The following is a 19952-nucleotide window of genomic DNA, read 5'->3' as shown; positions in this document are numbered from 1 at the left end:
CATTAACCTCAAAACTGCTAAAAGTAGCAAATTTAAACCAAAGAAAATAGAAAACAAGGAAGTGTTAAGTAAAAGTTAGTGGAGGGGTTGGGGGAAAGGCATTAAAACAGACTGTCAGCAAAACCAAACTTCAGACAAGGCTCCCAACAAATTTGGTAAATTTGTCTATTTACACAGGTGCTAAGTCAAAAGGCTTACACTATCTGGTGTTAGGTTGAGGATAACTAGAGACTTTAATAAACTATTGATAGGTATATACACTGATAACATTTTAAAATACTCTTTAAAGAACTAGAGATTACATTTGTCTTTGATTCCCAGTTTACAAAAACAAGAAACCTGTTTGGCAGAATTTATTAAAACTGAACATAAAGCTAATACTGTGGTACAGGGAAGAATGCTTATAACACGTGAACAGACACTGGCACTAAAAGTCATGCCCGACAGTGTTCCTGCCGTATTTATTCTAGGAACTCAAACTGGTAATGATGCAGATGCCCACCAGAATCCAGCATGGCATTGTGTCAGGAGTGGAAACAGGCACGCCACCTTTATATTGAAAAGCGTTTTTAAAAAATCTCAGAAGCACTTTTAAAAGAAACTAGGCACAAAGAATATAATTTTATTTTATAATATTTGAAACAGGCAAATTCTATAATTTTTTTTTTTAAGTACCAAGCTTCTGCTGTGCTAAGGCCTTGTTTCTACTCTGGAGAGTGGAGTTCAAGCTGTGCTTTTCATGGGTATCATGTGAGGTCATTTCTCCGTCATTGTGTACAACAAAAACCATTTGGAAAATTTTGTTTTGAGCCTCATCCCATAACTGAAAGTATTTTATTTCCTTGATGGGGAAAATAGCTTATGAGAAATAATTGGGGATATATGCACCTGTGTCTCTATATGTATATATAAATTCAGTCACATTTGTATGACTTGTTATTTTTTAAAAAGTTATAGCTGTAGGAAATGACAGTGGTTGTTAATGCAGTAAAGGTTATAAGTTCATTTTTCATCTGTTAAATATTTCACATTTACTATCTTACCATTAACGCTTGGGATTTCGACTCATGCTATGACGTGAATTAGCTGGTTGTGTATTTCCTGCCATCTCAGATTGTTGATAACAGATGATAAGGGTCATGAGTTGCATTTGTAATAGTGTGTGATCAACTCCACGTACTCCCAAAAGAAAATTTTCCATTTCTGGTTTCTGGGAACAAATTGACAATTTCTGAATTAGCCATTTTCATGGCAATATTAATATTGTGACTGATCTACTGCTAATGTTTCAATCATCTTTTTTATTATTATTTTAAATTTTAGAAATGGATATGAGTGTTATGTCTCTGTGTACTATGTGTGAGGCCAGAAGAGCAGCAGATACCCTGGACTGTACATGGGTGATTCTGAGAATCAAACCCAGTCCTCAGAAAGAGCAGCCAATGCTTTTAGTCACTGAGCTGTATCTCCAGTCCGTCCACCATCTTCCTTCAAGCCACAGCCTCATACCGCCCTCCTATTACTCATCTTGTTTTGTTTTTTGTTTTTTAAACCTCTAGCCACATTAAGAAACTGACCTTCTCTTTTCTTCCCATCTCCTTCATGACGATCAGCCAATATTTCGTTGTCAGTCATTGACTTTCTTAGATGCTGCATAAAACACAGATTTTATAAGGTAGTGTATAGAGCCCATCAAGGGACTTACTAGTCAATGCTAGTCCTCCTTAGAATAGGGAACAAAATACCCATGGAAGGAGTTAAAGTTTGGAGCTAAGATGAAAGGATGGACCATCCAGAGACTACCCCACCCGGGGATCCATCCCATAATCAGCCACCAAACACAGACACTATTGCATATGCCAGCAAGATTTTGCTGAAAGGACCCTGATGTAGCTGTCTTGTGTGAGGCTAGGCCTGTGCAAATACAGAAGTGGATGCTCACAGTCAGCTATTGGATGGATCACAGGGCCCCCAAATGAGAAGCTAGAGAAAGTAACCAAGGAGCTGAAGGGGTCTGCAACCCTATAGGTGGAACAACAATATGAACTAATCAGTACCCCCAGAGTTCATGTCTCTAGCTGCATATGTAGCAGGAGATGGCCTAGTAGGCCATCATTGGGAAGAGAGGCCCCTTGGTCTTGCAAACTTTATATGCCTCAGTACAGGGGAACGCCAGGGCCAAGAAGTGGGAGTGAGTGGGTAGGGGAGCAGGGCGAGGGGAGGGTATAGGGGACTTTTGGGATAGCATTTGAAATGTAAATGAAGAAAATATCTAATAAAAAATTGAAAAAAAAAGAAATTTTTATAATAAATTTTATAATAAAATGTTTAAATAACTTTATAGCTATCTTTAATTATAATTGCTTTATCAATTAACCATCATTCTACCCATCAATGTCATTTCTGATAAATTTTTAAAGTTGTTCAGAGAACCCAGCATTCATATCATTATCTACAATTTTAATATTCTAAGAGAATTTTTTTAGATTTATTTATTTTATTTTATGTCTATGAGTATTTTACCTGCATGTCTGTCTGGGCAACATATGTGTGCCTGGTGTCTGGAGGCATCCTATCCTCGGGAGCTGGAGCTGTGGATGGCTATGAGCCACCATGTGGGTGCTGGGAATCAAATCTGGGTCCTTCAAAAGCAACAAGTACTCTTACTTCCTGCGCCGTGTCCTTTTTGTTTGTTTGGGCTTTTGTTGTTGTTTTGATACAGGGTTTCTCAGTGTAGCCCTGGGTATCCTGGAACTCACTCTGTAGACCAGGCTGGCCTCAAACTCAAGGATCCACCTGCCTCTGCCTCCTGAATGCTGGTAGTAAAGGCGTGCGCCACCACCTCCCGGCAAGTCATGTGTTTTGGTCCCAAGAATTTAATATTTTGTCTGTAGTTTTCTCTTCTTTTGAATACATAAATATTAAGTTTGCTGTTCATGAGCTCCATCAGTTGCACCTTCTTGTACAACCGAGATATCTATAAGGACAGAAGTATTACCATCATAGTGGAAATTTCTGCATGCCACTTCTCATCCCTTACTGCGCTCAAAGCATCTACTCTTGTGAGCTTTCCAGTATAAATTAGTTTGCTTCCCATAAAAGCATTTGTATCATCTGCTGCTGTTGTAGAAGACTTATTTCACAAAGCATAACATATTTGGGATTCATCCATGCTGTATTTATTAACAGCTGATTTTTTAAATTGGTACTTATTCTATACCAGACTTCTCAAAGTAATAGGACCAGTTTACATTCTGCCAACAGTGTATATTCTGGTGGCTGTATATCCTAGCCAGCAGTTAGTTTTCCAGCCTTTATAATTTCATTCATTGTACTTGAGTATACACACAATTCTGTATGGTTTCAATTTATGTTTCTGTGGTGATTAGTGGTGCTGAGTACCTTTCTGTCTGTTAACAGTAAAGGTAGTCTAATATCTTTCTTTGTGAGATATTTTCTAAAATGATGCCTTCCTGTGTACATAATATGTAAAATAGCCATATCAAGGAGAATTCTTAAAATCCTGTATTAGGGAGTTTTCTGTTGATAACCAAAAGAAATAGACAATAGAAATAAAAACTAGTGGGGGGCAGCTGGAGAGATGGCTCAGCAGTTAAGAGCACTGACTGTTCTTCCAAAGGTCCTGAGTTCAAATTTTAGCAACCACATGGTGGTTCACAACCATCCGTAATGAGATCTGGCGCCCTCTTCTGGAGTGTCTGAAGACAGCTACAGTGTACTTACATATAATAAATAAAAACCTAACATCAAATATTGATAGAATTTCAAGGTTTATGTATTTAGAAGTAGATAAATTTTAGCTTTTATCATTTCCATTTTTTTTGCTTATGATTTGACATTTTTCTCACTGTAGCCCATTTAAATTCTCTTAAATATCTGAAATATCTAATTTATAAATAAATTTTTGTCTATTTGAAGTATTTAATAACTGGACCTATAGTAAATTATCTAAATAGAATATTAAGGTTTCCCAGAGAAACAACCAGTAGGTAATACAAATGTAGGTAAAGAGGGAAAAGACTTGCTGAAAAATACTGGCTCATAAAACTGGAGGCCAAGTGAGGAGTCCCATGATCGATCTGCGGTGGTGAGAGACTTAGGAGAGCCATAGCAGTGTGATTGGTCTGATTAGTGCATGCTGTGTTAATATGAATAAAAGTCTAGAATCCAGGAAGTGCTAAGGGCAAGAAGTGCTGAGAGTCTCTGCACAAACAGGTAGAAGGCAAGTTCAACCTTACTTTGCTTTTTGGTTTTGGTGGATTGGATGATACGCATGCATTGGTGAGAGCTTTCTTTTCTCCATACAATACAGACATCCCCCTCTGGAACATCTTCACAGACACAGAAAGATAACATTAACTAGGTACCTGAGCACCCTGTTGCCCAGTCATGTTGACACTCAGAATTTACAGTCGTAGTGGTAGTCATCTTTTTATGAGTCTTTAAATTACAGAGTCAAATTCCTGCGTTGTCAAATCATCCATAAAGAATTTTACTTCCCACATGGCCCTGCTTGAGGTCCAAGTCAATAGAACTATAGAGTTTCTCAGGCATTACCCCAGTATATTCAAGTGAGAAAGTAAAATACACGCAGGTTATATAGGTCCAAGGCATAACTATCCTCAGTACTTCTTAGCCTGCAGTGATTGGTACCATGCGAGTATAAGAGAACTGTGCTTCATTTGTTCATGTTTTATTTTTAATGTTGTAAAAAGATGAAGTAAAGTGCATGTTTAAGTACCTAATTTACAGCTTATATTGAACAAAATAATTTTCTTTTTAAAACACCGTAGAGAAACATGGTTGTTGAGCTGATGATTGACCAAGCTTCTGAAAGCCACCAGGTTATATTAGCTCCTTAAACTTTTTCATTGTGATGCTGAATATTGCTGCATTTGAAAACATTGGAATGGGTAGAATATTGGAACTATGAGCCATTTTGATTTGCCAAGAACTTTAATTATAGTAGAAGTAACACCAAGCAATTTTCTTTCCATAGTGTAATCCATATTTGTTATGGATTATATATAATTACATGAATATGCCTGAAAATTATCTAAATTATCTTTCCTATCAGCAAGAATACATTTTCACATATGCTTGACATCCTTCTAAGGCAGAGTGATTCTCCCCAAGATCATATACCTAAAAGCATACTAGAAATTCTAATGTAAAATCCCAGAACTTCTGATTCCTGGTGATAACTTTAGGAGTCTTTGTTCTTTGATCTTTCTCAGTGACTTTTAAGCTACTCCAAATAGGAATTTTATGCTGTGATCCAATACACAGAAAGCACATTTGTCTTTACAAAGCAGTGCCTACCGTACCACCAGAGATGCACTATTTTCTGTCCTATACTTCTGGAATTTTATTTTCTGGACGCATCAATGAGTCATCTTGACAAAGGAGTAGGAATTGTCTGCTCTAGTTGGAAAGACTATTTATCACTGGTCTTGTTTGGGATTGCTAGTAAATGCTAACCACTAAAGTAAATTAATCTAAAGAGGGTTTATTTAACAATCTAAGATTCTTGAATGTCTCCCTTCCTTTAGTGTCTGCCAGAATTGGCAATGCTCACTGGACTGAACTTATTGTTGAAGTCAAAACATTTTGAAAAATGAATGTTCTGCTTTGTATTCAACTATTGAAGCTTATCTTGAACAGAAAATTCAATGATAGAAGCAATTCCTAAGAGCTAAAATGCTAATTTTTCAGTCACTATGTGTAATTAAAAAAAAAAAAAGACTTAAATTTGCATATGGAAAACTAGTAAAGTATTTTTTGTATAGTATACCTATTTGGGGAATTTTCATTGATGGCGAAGAGTTAAAAAAAAAATGCCAGTATCAGATTGATAGAGAAGATGTTAAGAACACAGGTTCTTCTTTGGAGATGAGAACTTGAGTAGTTCATTGGATGTGTTTTGGGAATTACATATATTCAGTGTTTTCTAATGCAGTTACGAAATCATTTCTCTAGGTTATAAACTGATACTACAAAAGAATAATTACTTTTTTCAGATTATAAGAATAACACTGAAAAGTACTAGTAAAAAAAGCCACCTTTCATTTCACCAACCAGAAATACTGCCTTTGCTCTTACAGTTTACATATTTTAAAGTATTTATAAACAAGTTCGTGTTTTTCTTAAAGTGAAATCATACTATTCATCTTTTTGCATTTTTTCCTGTTGTCTATCATGTTTCTTTCTACAGCAACATACAATTTTACATAGTGACATAAATTTTCATCATATCTAATAACCTTCTAGCAGACTAACAATTAGTAAAAATGTTACTCTTAATGGCCCTGCTACAGCTGTTGAAACTACTCAGCTCTGCTATTACAGCAAAATAGCAGTCATTGACTGCTTAACTGATTAGTGGTAGCTACTTCTGAATTATGATTTTATTTATAAAACTGGACTGCTTAGTTGGTAAAAATAGCAGTCTAGACTGCTCATTTGCTTATTCAGGCTTCATAGTTAATGGTTCCTAGAGCCTCTCTAAGTAACATGGTTTTTAATGTCTTTGTATATGCCCAGTTATATTACCTATTTGTTACCCTTTTGTGATGTTTTTCCCCCCTCCAAAGACTGCTTGGTTTTTCAAAAGAAACAGAACTAGTAATTATGTATTAGTATGAATTAATATTACATATATGAAGGGAGTTTATTAGAGAGGCTTATAGGCTATGGTCTGAATGGCTGTCTCCTGAGGCTAAGGGTGTGGAAGGCGTTCAGTCCATGAGATTGGATGTCTCAAGCAGTCCTAATCTGGTGCTGAAATCCCCAAGAAAGTCCTAGCAAGGTTCTAATTTTTGGTCTAATGTTGGAATCCTGAAGAAATAGATTTCTAGTACCAATGAAGGGATGTCTTGAGAACAGTATAGATGAACTTGCTATCCAGAGTGAAGCCAAGCAGGCAAAACAAACTTTCCCTTTCCATGTCCTTTTGAGTGGGCTGCCACCAAAAAAAGGTGTGGTGGTATAGAAATTTTTAATTCAGACCCAGGGTTTCTACCCCGCTTTTGACCATTCAGTTTCCGGATAAAAGACACACACAACCTTTATATTTACAATGAGCCTTAAACAGCACAAGAGCTGGGTAGAGATCTACCCTCTATGCTATTAGAAGCTACTTTCCTATGAATAACCCTGAGTTATTACTTACTAGGTTTCATCTGGGCTTCTCTTAACTCTAATTGGTCAGCCCCCAGAGCCTGTTTTCTTGAACTCACCTAGCCCATGGTGGATTCTGTCCATTGACCTTTTCTCCCCTCATGGTTCTTCTCAGATCCCAAGCCCAAGAATCCTAAAACCTACATGTGTCTCTTCTGCCCAGCTACTGGCTGTTCAAGTCTTTACTTATCAGTCAAGTATTTACCAGTCACCTTGAGGTTAAGGTCACCCTATCACTTGGGTTTATGTGCAGATTCTCTTCTCTCTGGGACAACCACGTTTTGGGGGCTCAAAATTAGCATTAGAATACAAGTAGCTGCTGGGTGGAGCCTCTCTGAGGACAGCACGCTCCTGTCTGCAAGCTTAACAGAGTATCATTAATCCTGTAAGGGATTGGTCCTTACCCATGGGGTGAGTCTCAAGTTGGGCTGATTATTGGTTTGTTATTCCCTCAGTCTCTGCTGTATTCCCCATGCCTGCATTTCTTGTAGACAGGATAAATTTTGGGTTGCAAGTTTTGTGGGTAGGTTGGTATCTCTATCACTCCACTGGGGTTCCTGCCTGGCTATAGGAGTTGCCTCTTCAGTTTCCATATCCCCAATGTTGTGAGGCACAGCTAAGTGACCCCTATTGATTCTTGGATGCCTCCACGTTTCCATCTTATCCTGGAGATACCCCCACCTCCTCACTTCTGTCAGTTGCAGATTTCCATTCATTTTCATGGCCATCTAGTCATCTTTCCTGTCCTGAGCCTCCTCCATTTCCCTCCCCATTACTCCTCCCTCCCAGTTCCTTTCCTCCATCTGCCTCTTACGACTATTTTATTTCCCCTTCTAAGTGAGAGTCAAGCTTCCTCACTTGGGCCTCCCTTCTTGTTTAGCTTCTTTGGGTCTTGGGAGTGTAGCATGGTACCTGTATTTTATGGCTAATATCTACTTACAAATGAGTAGATACCATGAATGTATTTTTCGGTCTGGGTTACCTCACTCAGGATAATATTCTCAAGTTCCAACAATATGCCTGCAAAATTCATGATGTCTTTGGTTTTTTTAATAGCTGAATAGTATTCCATGGGGTAGATATACCACATTTTCTTTTTCCATTCTTCAATTGAGAGACATCTAGGTTGTTTCCAGTGCAGACAGGAGCATGTTGTCCTCTGAAAGGCACCACAAAGCAGCTGACTCAGACAGAGACATCCACAGTCAAATGGTGGATGGAGCTTGGGGACTCTTATAGAAAAATAGAAGGAAGGATTTCGGTCCCAAAGGGGACGGGAACTCCACAGGAAGACCAACAGAGTCAACTAGCCTGGATTTGAGAGTCTGAGTCTGAACCACCAACCAAAGAGCATACACAGGCTGGACCTAGGACTCCCCACTCATGTAGCAGATGTGCAGCTTGGTCTTCATGTGGGTCCCAAACAACAGGAATCAGGGGTTATCCAAAAAGCTGTTGCCTATATGTGGGTTATGTTTTTTTAGGTGGGCTGCTTTGTCTGGCCTCAGTGGGAGACTCACAGAAACTTGAAGTGCCGGGGGTGGGGGTGGGGGGATAACCCAGGGATGCCCCCACCTGCTCAGAGAAGAAGGAGAGGAGGAGATGGGAGAAGGATTGTTCGGGGGTAAGAGAGAAAGGGGGCAGTGAGCGGGATGTAAAGTAAGTAAGTAAATAAATAAAAATAAATTTAAAAAAAAATAGAAGCAGCATCAGACCAACCCACTACATTGTAGCCCAGATTTAGGATGAATCTTCCACCTCAAATAATTCAAGGAGAACCCTCTAGAGGTTTGCCCAGATGCTTGGGTTTTAGTTAATAGCAGATGTCAAGTTGACAACCAAGATTAACCATCACAACTGGCATTACTAAAGTAAAAGGTATTTATGTTAAGCATTGCTACATCTTTCCAAAACACCCTTCAGGTAAATGGGATTACTTCTCCTACCCACCAGTAATGAGGTTATATTCTGTACAATTGAAACAAAAATAATACATATGTAAGGTATAAATTTAATGTTTAATATGTATATACCCATGAAAATATCACAACAGTCAGGATAATTAGCAGTTATCACTCCCAAGTTTTCTAACGCCTCTTGCTAATCTCTCCCATGTGTCTTTCATACTTTCATCTTTGAATAACTGTTGAAATACTTTAGTCGATATAGATGGCTTGAATATTCTAGCATTTTATGTGTGGTCCCCACTACCATCTCGTTTTGATCTAGTTTTTTTTTAAATATCAGACTTAGCCACGTTGTTGGAATTATCAGCAGTTTCTTACCATTTTATTAAGAAACATATTATGTAAATATATCATGGTTGTTTCTCTGTCTTTTGAAAGACATTTAGGTTGTTTCCAAATTTTGGCACCCAGAAATAAAGAACCATTAACTTCAGTGTTTTAATTCTGAGGTATATATTACCATTAAAAAAAAAAAAACTTTTATTCCTAGTATATGACTGTAATTTGGATGGTGAAGGCCAGGAGTGCCCAAGACACCAGGGTCATCATAACAAGTCAAAGGCCCACCTGGGTAGAAGAGACCTTATCTCTTAACAAACAGGCAAACCAACCAGAAGTCATTATTACCACTACCACCACCAACTTCATCATAATATATAGTCAGATATGACACTTTATTCTTTCTGTAATTAAATTTTGCTTTGGTTACCCCCTTCATGTTAATGAAGTTATCTTCTGTTTTCTTCTGATAATTTATACTTTACCTTTTGGTCTTTAATGTGCCTTGGTTTTGATTTTGCATGTGGTAATGGGTAAAAATCTGACTTTATTTTTTTCCAAATGGATTATCTGTTGCTCCAATAGTATTATTGTCTCTATTTATTTGGATGTCACCTGTGTACTACAGCTCTCTATAGCTTATTTCCAAATGCTGTTTTACTTAAAGGAGGCTTTCATTATATTAACCCCAGTCTCAGTGACTGACATTTTATGAGGAAGTTCCCTTTCTATCGCTCTCTCAAAGCTTTCTGTCCCCATATATTTCCTTCCATCTGACTTCTGAATTCAGTTTGTCAAGTTTTGTTAAAATTCTCTTGACAGTTTGAATGACAGTTTATTGAATTTGTTGATTAGTTTGAAAAATGACAACTCTTTCAGAGAGTGTTTTAACAAGGAGTATATTTATATCCCTAGTTTTATTATTTTTAATTAAACATTTTTATTATTTTTTAAAGACTTAATTATTTGTGAGTACATTGTCACTCTCCAGACACACCAGAAGAGGGCATCAGATCTCATTATGGATGTTTGTGAGCCACCATGTGGTTTCTGGGATTTGAACTCAGGACCTCTAGAAGAGCAGTCAGTGCTCTTAACTGCTGAGCCATCTCTCCAGCCCCTTACTTAAACATTTTAATAGGCAATATATGCAGAGAAAATTCAAGGATATGTAATGAAAGATCACCTTTGTCCCAGACTCCCTCCATGGAAACGCCATTGCTGTTGGCTTCTCTTCTATTCTTCTAAAAGTAGTCTATGCCTGTTCAAGTAAACAGGCATACGCAGCAAGAGCATGAACGGTTAGCAGGCAGCCTTAAGAGATGGTTGTCATCAGGGACAGATCCAAGTTTGCTGGGATATAGACTGAAAGCTATTTTGAAAACTTTGCCTAAGAAAATGAATACCAGAAGTACCAAAATGAGTAGTTGTTTAAATGAGAAAATGATAACAGATTAGGGTTTGTTTGTTTGTTTGTTTGTTTGTTTAGATGATACATACTACAAACATTACAAAAGTCTAGGAAAATAATACTTTTTAAAAACTGACTTATGTAATGCTTGTCTTGGCTCTGTTTTGTTTCCTTGGGTCAGTGATCTTGCAAGTCATCCTTTTGTTAAAGTAGAAAGCCAGCTTGGTTTTTAACTCACTCTTTAAGATTTGTTCAAGTGAATGTAAGCCTATACGTTGGCATCTCTCTGTTGAGTCCAGTTAATAGAGTGGGCTGAGGGAATGTCCCTGGAAGCTGTTCTTACGACAGCTTAAGTATAGACAACAGTCTTGGCACACCGTGTAGATGCTTCTTTCTCAGTGACCCCACTAAATGTGTAGCTCAGTTTCCCTTGTCTTTGTGTGATCTCAGCAATTCCGGAAATCAGCCAGTTCACCACCTACTATCATAAGGAGCTATTAGGGCCCAAGCATAAGCATTCTTAGTGGATTGTACATAGATGTCGCAGCTTGTCTTGGTGGCAGGCACATTCCTATCATTTTGTACTCAGGGAAACAGATTAAGGCCTATTTAGACCATACAACAAGATCCTTTCTCAAAACAACAACAACAAAAAGCCATACACAAAAATAATACAGTAGTTTACTATTTGGTGGTCCCCAGCCTGTTAGCATTTCAAACATAGTTCAGAGACTATTATCATCTATTTATGTAATAGTGTCAGTATATCTGTTGTATTGATCTTGTGGGGTAAAATTACTGGATCAAAGAATATATGCAATTTTGGTTTTGCATAGCAGTTAAGTAAATTACCCAGCATAGATTGTCTCTGTTTTATCATTCCAATGAGCGTGTTTGTTTCTCCTACCTTTGTTAGCCTAACATGTTCTGGTACTATTTAGAGATGACATCAGATCCTACAGGCTGGGGACTCAATTCTCCATGACTTTTCTCTCCAGTTCAGAGAAGTCCGTCACAAGTCTAGACCTCCTGAACTTCTGACTAACCAACTTTAAGTTAAGGTTCCCATGACTACCTCTTTGGGTTACATTAGCTTGTTACAGTGGCTCAAGAACTCAAGGAAACATTCAACTTATACTTACTCATTTATTATGAATGAAATACCAAGTATATTTTTAAAATGAAAAAGGCATTGAGCTAAGTACATGGGTAGGGACCCCAGAGTCATGTGCCTTCTCTAAGCACAACACCCTTCAGGAACACATTGAGCTGCCTAGAAGATCTCCAGAACTTTGTTTTTTGAGGGGTTTTAATGGATGTTTCATTACATAGAAATGATTGATTATATCAATCTCCATTGGTAAGAATTCAGCCTTCATCTCCTTTCAGGTTAGGGCCTGGTACTAAAAGTTCTGTCTAATTTTGGTTGGTTCCTATGGCAACTAGCTCCCTTCCTGAGGCAGTCTTAGAGTGCTACAAGAGTTGACTCATTAAAACAAAAGAAACCATCATCTAAGGAACTTGGGGATTTATTTGTGTCAGGAAAGTGAATACCTAATGCATATTTAACAATATTCAAAGTTGAACATACTTAATGTTTTTTGTCTCTGATGTAGTATCATACTTAGGCCTTTCTTCAAAGACACTTAAATCATGCTTTCTAATCTTGCTGCCTTAGGTCTGTGTCTGTGTAATCATTAAATATTTTATACATATATAATTTATTTGGTGTAAGGAATATATTAAGATAGGGACACAAATTACAGAAATGCATCCATCTATCTGGTTAAAAAAAGGATGATGTCTGTTAAAATTATAGGAAAAAGACTTATGAAAAACTAGCATAAAAACATTGAATCCTTGACACACATTTTGGGGGAAGAAGCTTACCATCTAATTCTCTGATAGTTCTGATTAGTAGAGCTTTAGATAATAATTGATTACTTTCTGCAGCATAATTTAGGCTACTTTGTTTTCAGTGGTAGATGAGGCAGTGAGGGGTGGGTGCTAGAGAAGATGTGCCTATGGAGACAATGCTTCTTTAAGGAAATGCTTTAAATTGGGATCTGTAGGATGTCTACTTGTCAGCTAAATTGGGAAGAATGGGCTAGGGAAATGGAGTGAGAATGGAATTGTAAATATGGGCCTGAGAAAAGGGCAGGATATTAAAGTCTAGTGGCAATTTCATGGTAAGGTTCCTGCAGAATGGATGTCGCAGTCTTTCTTGGAATACAGGAGACCTATTTACCTTTGGTGCATTGGGAAGCTTTCTCTGGAAATGGTGTGTGTGTGTGTGTCTGTGTGTGTGTGTGTGTGTGTGTGTGTGTGTGTGCGCGCGCGCGCACGCGCGTGCGCGTGCGCACATGCATGCATGGATGCATACTTTTAGCAGATTTACAAATACACTGTCAAGTGAAATCTCTAAAAGGATTTCAGACTTAAGCGCTTGGGCGAGGTCTTGGTCTATTTTGTCAACTGTTTTTTAAAGATTTGGGTGATGTCAATTTGTGAATTGTAGAAAAAGCTTAAGAACATCAAGTATACAGTTTAACTAACATAAGTGGACACAAATTATTTTGTTTTTCTAGTTAAAGTGATGTATGAGAATTTTAGTACTAAACTGAAAGCACCAGCATTGGAGAGCTAATGTACATGAAAACCATTAACTCCCAAATTACAGCAAAATGAAGTAACCATGAAACTTTGTTGTTGGCCAACACAATATAATTTTCTGTTTGAATTGGGTGCCAAGTTCCAGCATCATTCAACAGTGGTGGAATTAAGCTAGTTTGTTTGTTTGTTAGCAAATGAATTTTGGAAGTATAATGTTTGTTTTCATATTAACATTTTATGTGTGTATTTAGCAATCAAAATTACCCGTGTAATGATGGTGGTAATAGAAGGGATAGAGAACTGTTATAGAGAATTTGAAGCTTAATTATCTCTTTGGTAACAAAATACATAATCTTCCACTGTAATACTTATTTTCTTATGGTAATTGATTCATTTGTTCTCTGGTTATCTGCTTAACTTCCTAACCACAAACATCTGCTCTCACATTATCTCTAATTGGTATGAGTACTATATAAAGAGTAGTTAAAATCCAGAGAAGGTTTTTTTGTTTTGTTTTTTAAAATAATTCATGAAAGGGAAAAGTAAATGGTAGACACTGTTTATGATTTTCTTACTGAAAATGTATATTAAAATGATTAATTTAATTTTTAAAATCCATTTTGCTGTGTTTTGTAGAATTACTTACTCTACTCTAGGGGAGGGTTCCCAAATACTAGATATGAGCTCAAGGAATATGTCAGTTCCTTAGAAATGGTACCATCTAAGTTATGAGTACACGCTTGGAAAGTAGAGAAAAATTAGTATTTATTGAGGAGGAGAGGTGAGGCAAGTTGCTTTTATATCTAAGGAAAATGGAAGGATAAACCATAACTTTTTTTAAGATTGTTACTTACGGAGGGGACTATGTAGACAGGATAGAAGCCCAACTTAATTGGGTGCATATTGTTTGTGTAGATTTCAGTTTTTGCCACATGACTTCTGAGAGTGGAAAATATACAAATGATTCAAAGTACATATCAGTACATATCGAGACGACAGAGTAAAGCCACACAGGTACAGCTTAGGCCGAAAGTTATTCAGATCATATGAAATGGTAGTTGGACTGTGTAGTCCTAATGGAGTGTATTCTAAAGACAAGTAGCTGCAAATATTGTTGGTAAAAATGTTATTCTGAGAGTGAGGAGCTATAAAATATAAGACAGATGCATAATTATGTTAGTGTTAATTGGTAGCAGAAATTTTTAGTAGAAAGAACAAATGTTAGAGTTAAAAAGATTCATTTAAGACTTGTTGACCTGAATTTAGTTGGTAACTTTAATAGAAAATCAAGATACATAATTGCTGGTTTTGTAATGATCAGAAAATACTGAAAGACCACCAGTAAGTAAAGTCATGACAGGAAGGACCATTGTGCATCCAACAAGCCCAGGCTTCCTCTATTGATAAAGAAAAGATAGTTTCAAATCATAGAACTGTAACCTCAGTGAGATGAAACAAACCAAATGCATCTTAAAGCTAGGACTCACTCTAATGCTTTTAAAAGGATCTCAAACTTATAAGAGATTTCCCCTACCCAAGACCTCTTTGTTAGGAGAAAACATAGCAGCTTCCCAAAGGCAGAGCTGTTAGCCAAAGCTAGCCCAATTGAAATTGCCTGCAAGGATGCTATAGATACTGTCTTGCAAAAATATACCTGTCTGATACTAAACAAACAAACAAAAAAATCTGTTGATAGGAAATCTGTTGAGCTGTGTTCTAGATCCTGCCTATTGGGGTGCTGTGGGCTAGAGGTGGTATATAGAAAGCCACATTTGGAGTAAACTAGAGGAACTTTTGGGGAGAATTATCATTATATCTTACAGAAGCCATGATATAGACAGGGAAGAAAGTGTATACTCCAAGAGATAAGAAAATTGTAAACACAATTATTGAAAAATGGCCAAGTGCCTATATAGATTAATCACAAAAGATTTTTTTTAAGATTTTATGGGTGCTGCATCCTTGTTATATCTAGACACACACTAAATAAGATCTATAGTGATACTACTAGTCGACAAGAGAATGTGGATGGTAAAATTTTCACAGGGCCACGTCTTTTTCCATAATTTATTTTTGTTCAGTTTACATCTTTATCACAGTCCCCCCCCCCAGTACCACCTCTACAAGGCTCTCCCCCCACTTCCCCATCTAAGGAGAAGAGGAAGCCCATCTTGGGTACCACCCTACTCTGAGACATCTAGTCTCAGCAGGGCACATCCTCTCCCATTGAGGCCCAACCAGGCAGTCTAGGTAAGGGAAAGAGCTCCAGTGCCAGGCAACAGAGTCAGAGATAGCTCCTGCTATAATTGTTAGGGGACCCATATGAGGACCAAACTGCACATCTGCTACAAATGTGTAAGGGGTCTAGGTCCAGTCCCTGCATGCTCTTTGGTTTGTGGTTCAATCTCTGTGAGCTCCCATGGGCCCAGGTTAGTTGATTCTGTTGGTCTTCTTGTGGTGTCCTTGACCCCTCTGGCTCAGTCTATTCTATTCTCCATTCTTCCATAAGACCCCCTCTAGCTCTTCCTGATGTTTATCTGTGGGTCTCTGCAATCTGCCTTCATCCGCTGCTGAATGAAGCTTGTCAGGAGATTTTATGCTAGGTTCTGTCTGTAAGCATAGCTGAGTATCATTAATAGTGTCAGGTGTTGGCTCTCTCACATAAGATGGGTCTCAAATTGAGCCAGCTATTGGTTGGTCATTCCTTCAGTCTCCGCTCCATCTTTATCCCTGAACATCTTGTAAGCAGGACAAATTTTGGGTTGAAGGTTTTGTGGGTGGGTTGATGTCATCTTCCTTCCACTGGAAATCCTACCTGGCTCCATAAATTCCCCTTGGCTCCCCCTGTCCCAGGTCTCCAGCTAGTCCCAGTGATGCCCCTCACTGATTTCCACTGTCACTTCTAGCCCTCTCCCACCCTTCTCCCCCTATACTTGATCCACAAGGCCACTTACTGAAAAGCCACAGGCATCAGTGGCTGCTGAGAGGTGGGGAATTAGTTTTCTTCAAGGACAAGCGTCTTGATAGTCTATCCAATCCCAAGTGGTCAGCCCTGCACACATGCATATAAGCAACACTAAATAGGTTCAGTAATATGTATATGTATATGAATATACACAAAACACTTCATTCAGAAGAAGAGATGAGTGAGTGTGTGCTTTGGTTATAAACACAAGAGTTAGAAGGAGAGGTGAACACCTCAGGAAAAAAAATTAAATTTAGGTTAAAGTTTGCATATTTGGGAGGATGGTCACTTTTCCTAACTTTATTCTGTTGTCAGGCTTTAGTTTTCTTGAACTTAATCTCATGGCAGATGTAGGGCTGTCAATTTGCCTGTGAATTTAAAAAAATACTTTTCTTTACAGCTGAATGATATTCCATCAGGCAGTTAATTTTTAAAACTACTGTGCTAAAATTTAAAATATATAGTTATATGATTTTATAAAAATATGCAAATAACTGAATTCTACGATCTAAAAGTTTGTTGATATGTGAATAGCTTCCTATTTTCATTTTCATTGGTATCTTTTCTTTATATTTTAAAGTGCCACCTGGATTCCTGAAACAACCTGCTAACATATATGCTCACGAATCCATGGACATTGTATTTGAATGTGAAGTCACTGGGAAGCCAACTCCAACTGTGAAGTGGGTCAAGAATGGGGATGTGGTTATCCCCAGTGATTACTTTAAAATTGTAGTAAGTATTTTTTTCAAAGAAATACATTTTATTTTTGAAACCTTCAAGTGTTTTTAAATGTAATAATCAAAAGATATAATAGACATACCAGTTTAAATTACTGTAAATGAAGAAAAAAATATAGAATGTAATTTACTTTTAACCTGTAGAGAAAGCTTTGCTCAGAAGTATTTTGGTAGCTTATATGTAACATGAGATTACATAGCAAATCAGTGGCTGGTCTAGGCTTAGAACCCACCAGCAATCTGGTAGTGAGAATGTAGCTGTCAGCATTGCACAAGGAATGCAGTGTGTGCATGCAGGTGTATTCTCATTGTCTTCACAGCTATATTCAAGGAGCAGATCTCTCTCGTCCTCTCTCTCCCTGTCTCCTCCCTTTTCTTCCTTCTGTTCCTTTCTCCCTTTTTCCTCCCTGCTCCCGGGGTCTCACTGTGTAGCTCTGGCTGTCCTGGAACTCACTATGTAAGCATGGCTGCTCTAGAACTTACAGAAATCCACCTGCCTTTGCCTCTTGAGTACGGGGGTTAAAGGCATGTGTCACCATATCCAGCTCTGGCTTGGAGAATGGAAAGATAGTCATTTTGAAAAGCTTCTAAGATATGACAAACCCTACTAAACTTTATAAACTTATAAAAACATTATCATACTTCAAAATAAGAATGACCTTATGCTAACATTACTAACAACAAAAATCCTTTTAGAAAGTGAGTACGTCATCACATAGTGCCCTTCATATAATTTGCATGTATTAGTTGAAGGAACTTTCAAAGTAGATACAGGCAAGCCATGGTGATATTAGCCTGTAATCCCAGCCCTCAGGAAATGAAGGCAGGGGGATAATGTAGGGGCTTGAGGCCAGGCAGGCTAGGTTATCAGTGAGATGGTAACAAAACGGCAAGTGCAGATCGTGTTAAATGTCAAGCTATATTGATATCTCAGTCTGTAAAGTACTTTCCACGTAAGCATGAAGGCCTAAGGTCAGTCTCCAGGAGAAACCCAGGTAAGGCCTTGAGTTGAAGAGCCACACTATGGAGATGGAGACAGGTGGATCCCAGAGGCTCACTGCCAGCTAGCCTAACCTAACCAGCGACTCTCCCAGATCCCAGTGCAAGAAAGAAAATGTGGGGCTGGAGAGATGGCTTAGCATTTAAGAGCACTGACTGCTCTTCCAGAGGTTCTGAGTTCAATTCCCAGCAACCACATGGTGGCTCACAACCATCTGTAATGTACTCTTCTGGTGTGTCTGAAGACAGTGACAGTGTACTCATATACATAAAATAAATAAATCTTAAGAAAAAAAAGAAAGAAAAAGTGTTAAATGTATAAGAATTCCTTGTCAAAATTGCATTTTAATTCTATATATGTTAGGTATATAGTAGATATTATTGCCTACTAATATTATCATTTTTTAATATCAAACAAACAGGATTATTTAGGTTTTAGTAATAAGTATGAATGGCATACCTTAAGATCTTTACTCAAAACTTATTAAAAAGCTCAGAAGTAATTATAGTGTTTTAAAGACAGTTTCATTTTGAAAATTTGTCATGCAAGTAATTCATTTTTGTGGGAGTGTTTCTAAAATGCATAATCTCATGTTAACAAAAAGTAGTTCTAAGTACTTAACATTAAAACCAATCTGTTGTGATTAAATTAGCATTTTTATTTTATCATTGTTTATATGTTGTTTTTTAAATTTTAAAGCAACATTTATGCTAATAACAGTATTTCTTCCTTCTCTTTGAGAACATATCCTTGAGGTTTTAAAGTCATGTTTATTAATTAAGACATAACATTTTATATGTTTTTCTTCCTTAGAAGGAACATAATCTTCAAGTTTTGGGTCTGGTGAAATCAGATGAAGGGTTCTATCAATGCATTGCTGAGAATGATGTTGGAAATGCACAAGCTGGAGCCCAGCTGATAATCCTTGAGCATGGTAAGAGGGGAGCAGCAGTGAGCTGAAGGAGCTTGCACTGGAAGCACCATTACTCCAGGGTGCCTTGGGATTGCTAGCTTGCTTGGTAAAACGAGCCTGTGACACAACTACAAGCGAAAGAGCAGCAGTCTAAATCATTCCTGTCACTTACAGTTACTTAGCGGGACTTAGCAGTTAAGAGCACTTTCTCTTTCAGGGGACCACATGACAGCTCACAACTGTCTGTAACTCCAGTTCCAGGAGATCTGATGCCCTCCTCTGATCTCCTTTGGTATCACATGTGTTGTACATATATCCATTCAGACAAAACATTCATACCTATTTCAAAAGTCTAAAGAAGGGTGCTGGAGAGATGGCTCAGTGGTTAAGACCACTGATTGCTCTTCCAGAGGACCTGGGTTCAATTCCCAGCATCCACATGGCAGCTCACATCTGTCTGTAACTCTAGTTCCAGGGCTTCTGGCACTCTCACATAGAAATACACACAGACAGGACACCAATCAACATAAAAACAATAAAAATAAAAGTAACTTTTAAAAAGTCCAAAGAAAAGGAAAAAAATAAAATTACCTAGAGATACATTTTCAGATAACGTTAAAAAGAAGTTGATATTAAGAGAAAAACTGAAAAAATGCTATACAAGTGTTTATCAGAACCCATTTGTGTCAATCTCACAAATTTGTTTCTGTGTCATAAGAAAGACTTCTTAATGTTTACTTTGCACTAGTTGTTTTTCCAAACTAAAATTAGTGTACCTTTTCTTATTATAAAAATACCTGTTAGTAAAATAAATTCAATCAACATTGAAGAAAAGAAAATTAAGAGTTAAGTCAGGGAAGCCAC

General features: G+C 37.6%; 1 protein-coding gene across 10 annotated transcripts in view; it reads left to right on the top strand.

Annotated features, from left to right (window-relative positions):
- Neo1 (neogenin) overlaps positions 1–19952 on the top strand; it is a 161936-nt gene that overhangs the window by 61547 nt on the left and 80437 nt on the right. For all 10 annotated transcript variants that reach the window (NM_001042752.1, NM_008684.2, XM_030244107.1 and 7 more), the window contains exons 6-7: positions 17016–17170; positions 18989–19109. In NM_001042752.1, coding sequence (NP_001036217.1) covers positions 17016–17170; positions 18989–19109 — 276 coding nt within the window. The remainder of the gene's footprint in view (positions 1–17015; positions 17171–18988; positions 19110–19952) is intronic.

Source organism: Mus musculus, chromosome 9, assembly GCF_000001635.26.
Source record: "Mus musculus strain C57BL/6J chromosome 9, GRCm38.p6 C57BL/6J".
Taxonomy (NCBI): domain Eukaryota; kingdom Metazoa; phylum Chordata; class Mammalia; order Rodentia; family Muridae; genus Mus; species Mus musculus.
This window is presented reverse-complemented; position numbering and strand designations above follow the sequence as displayed.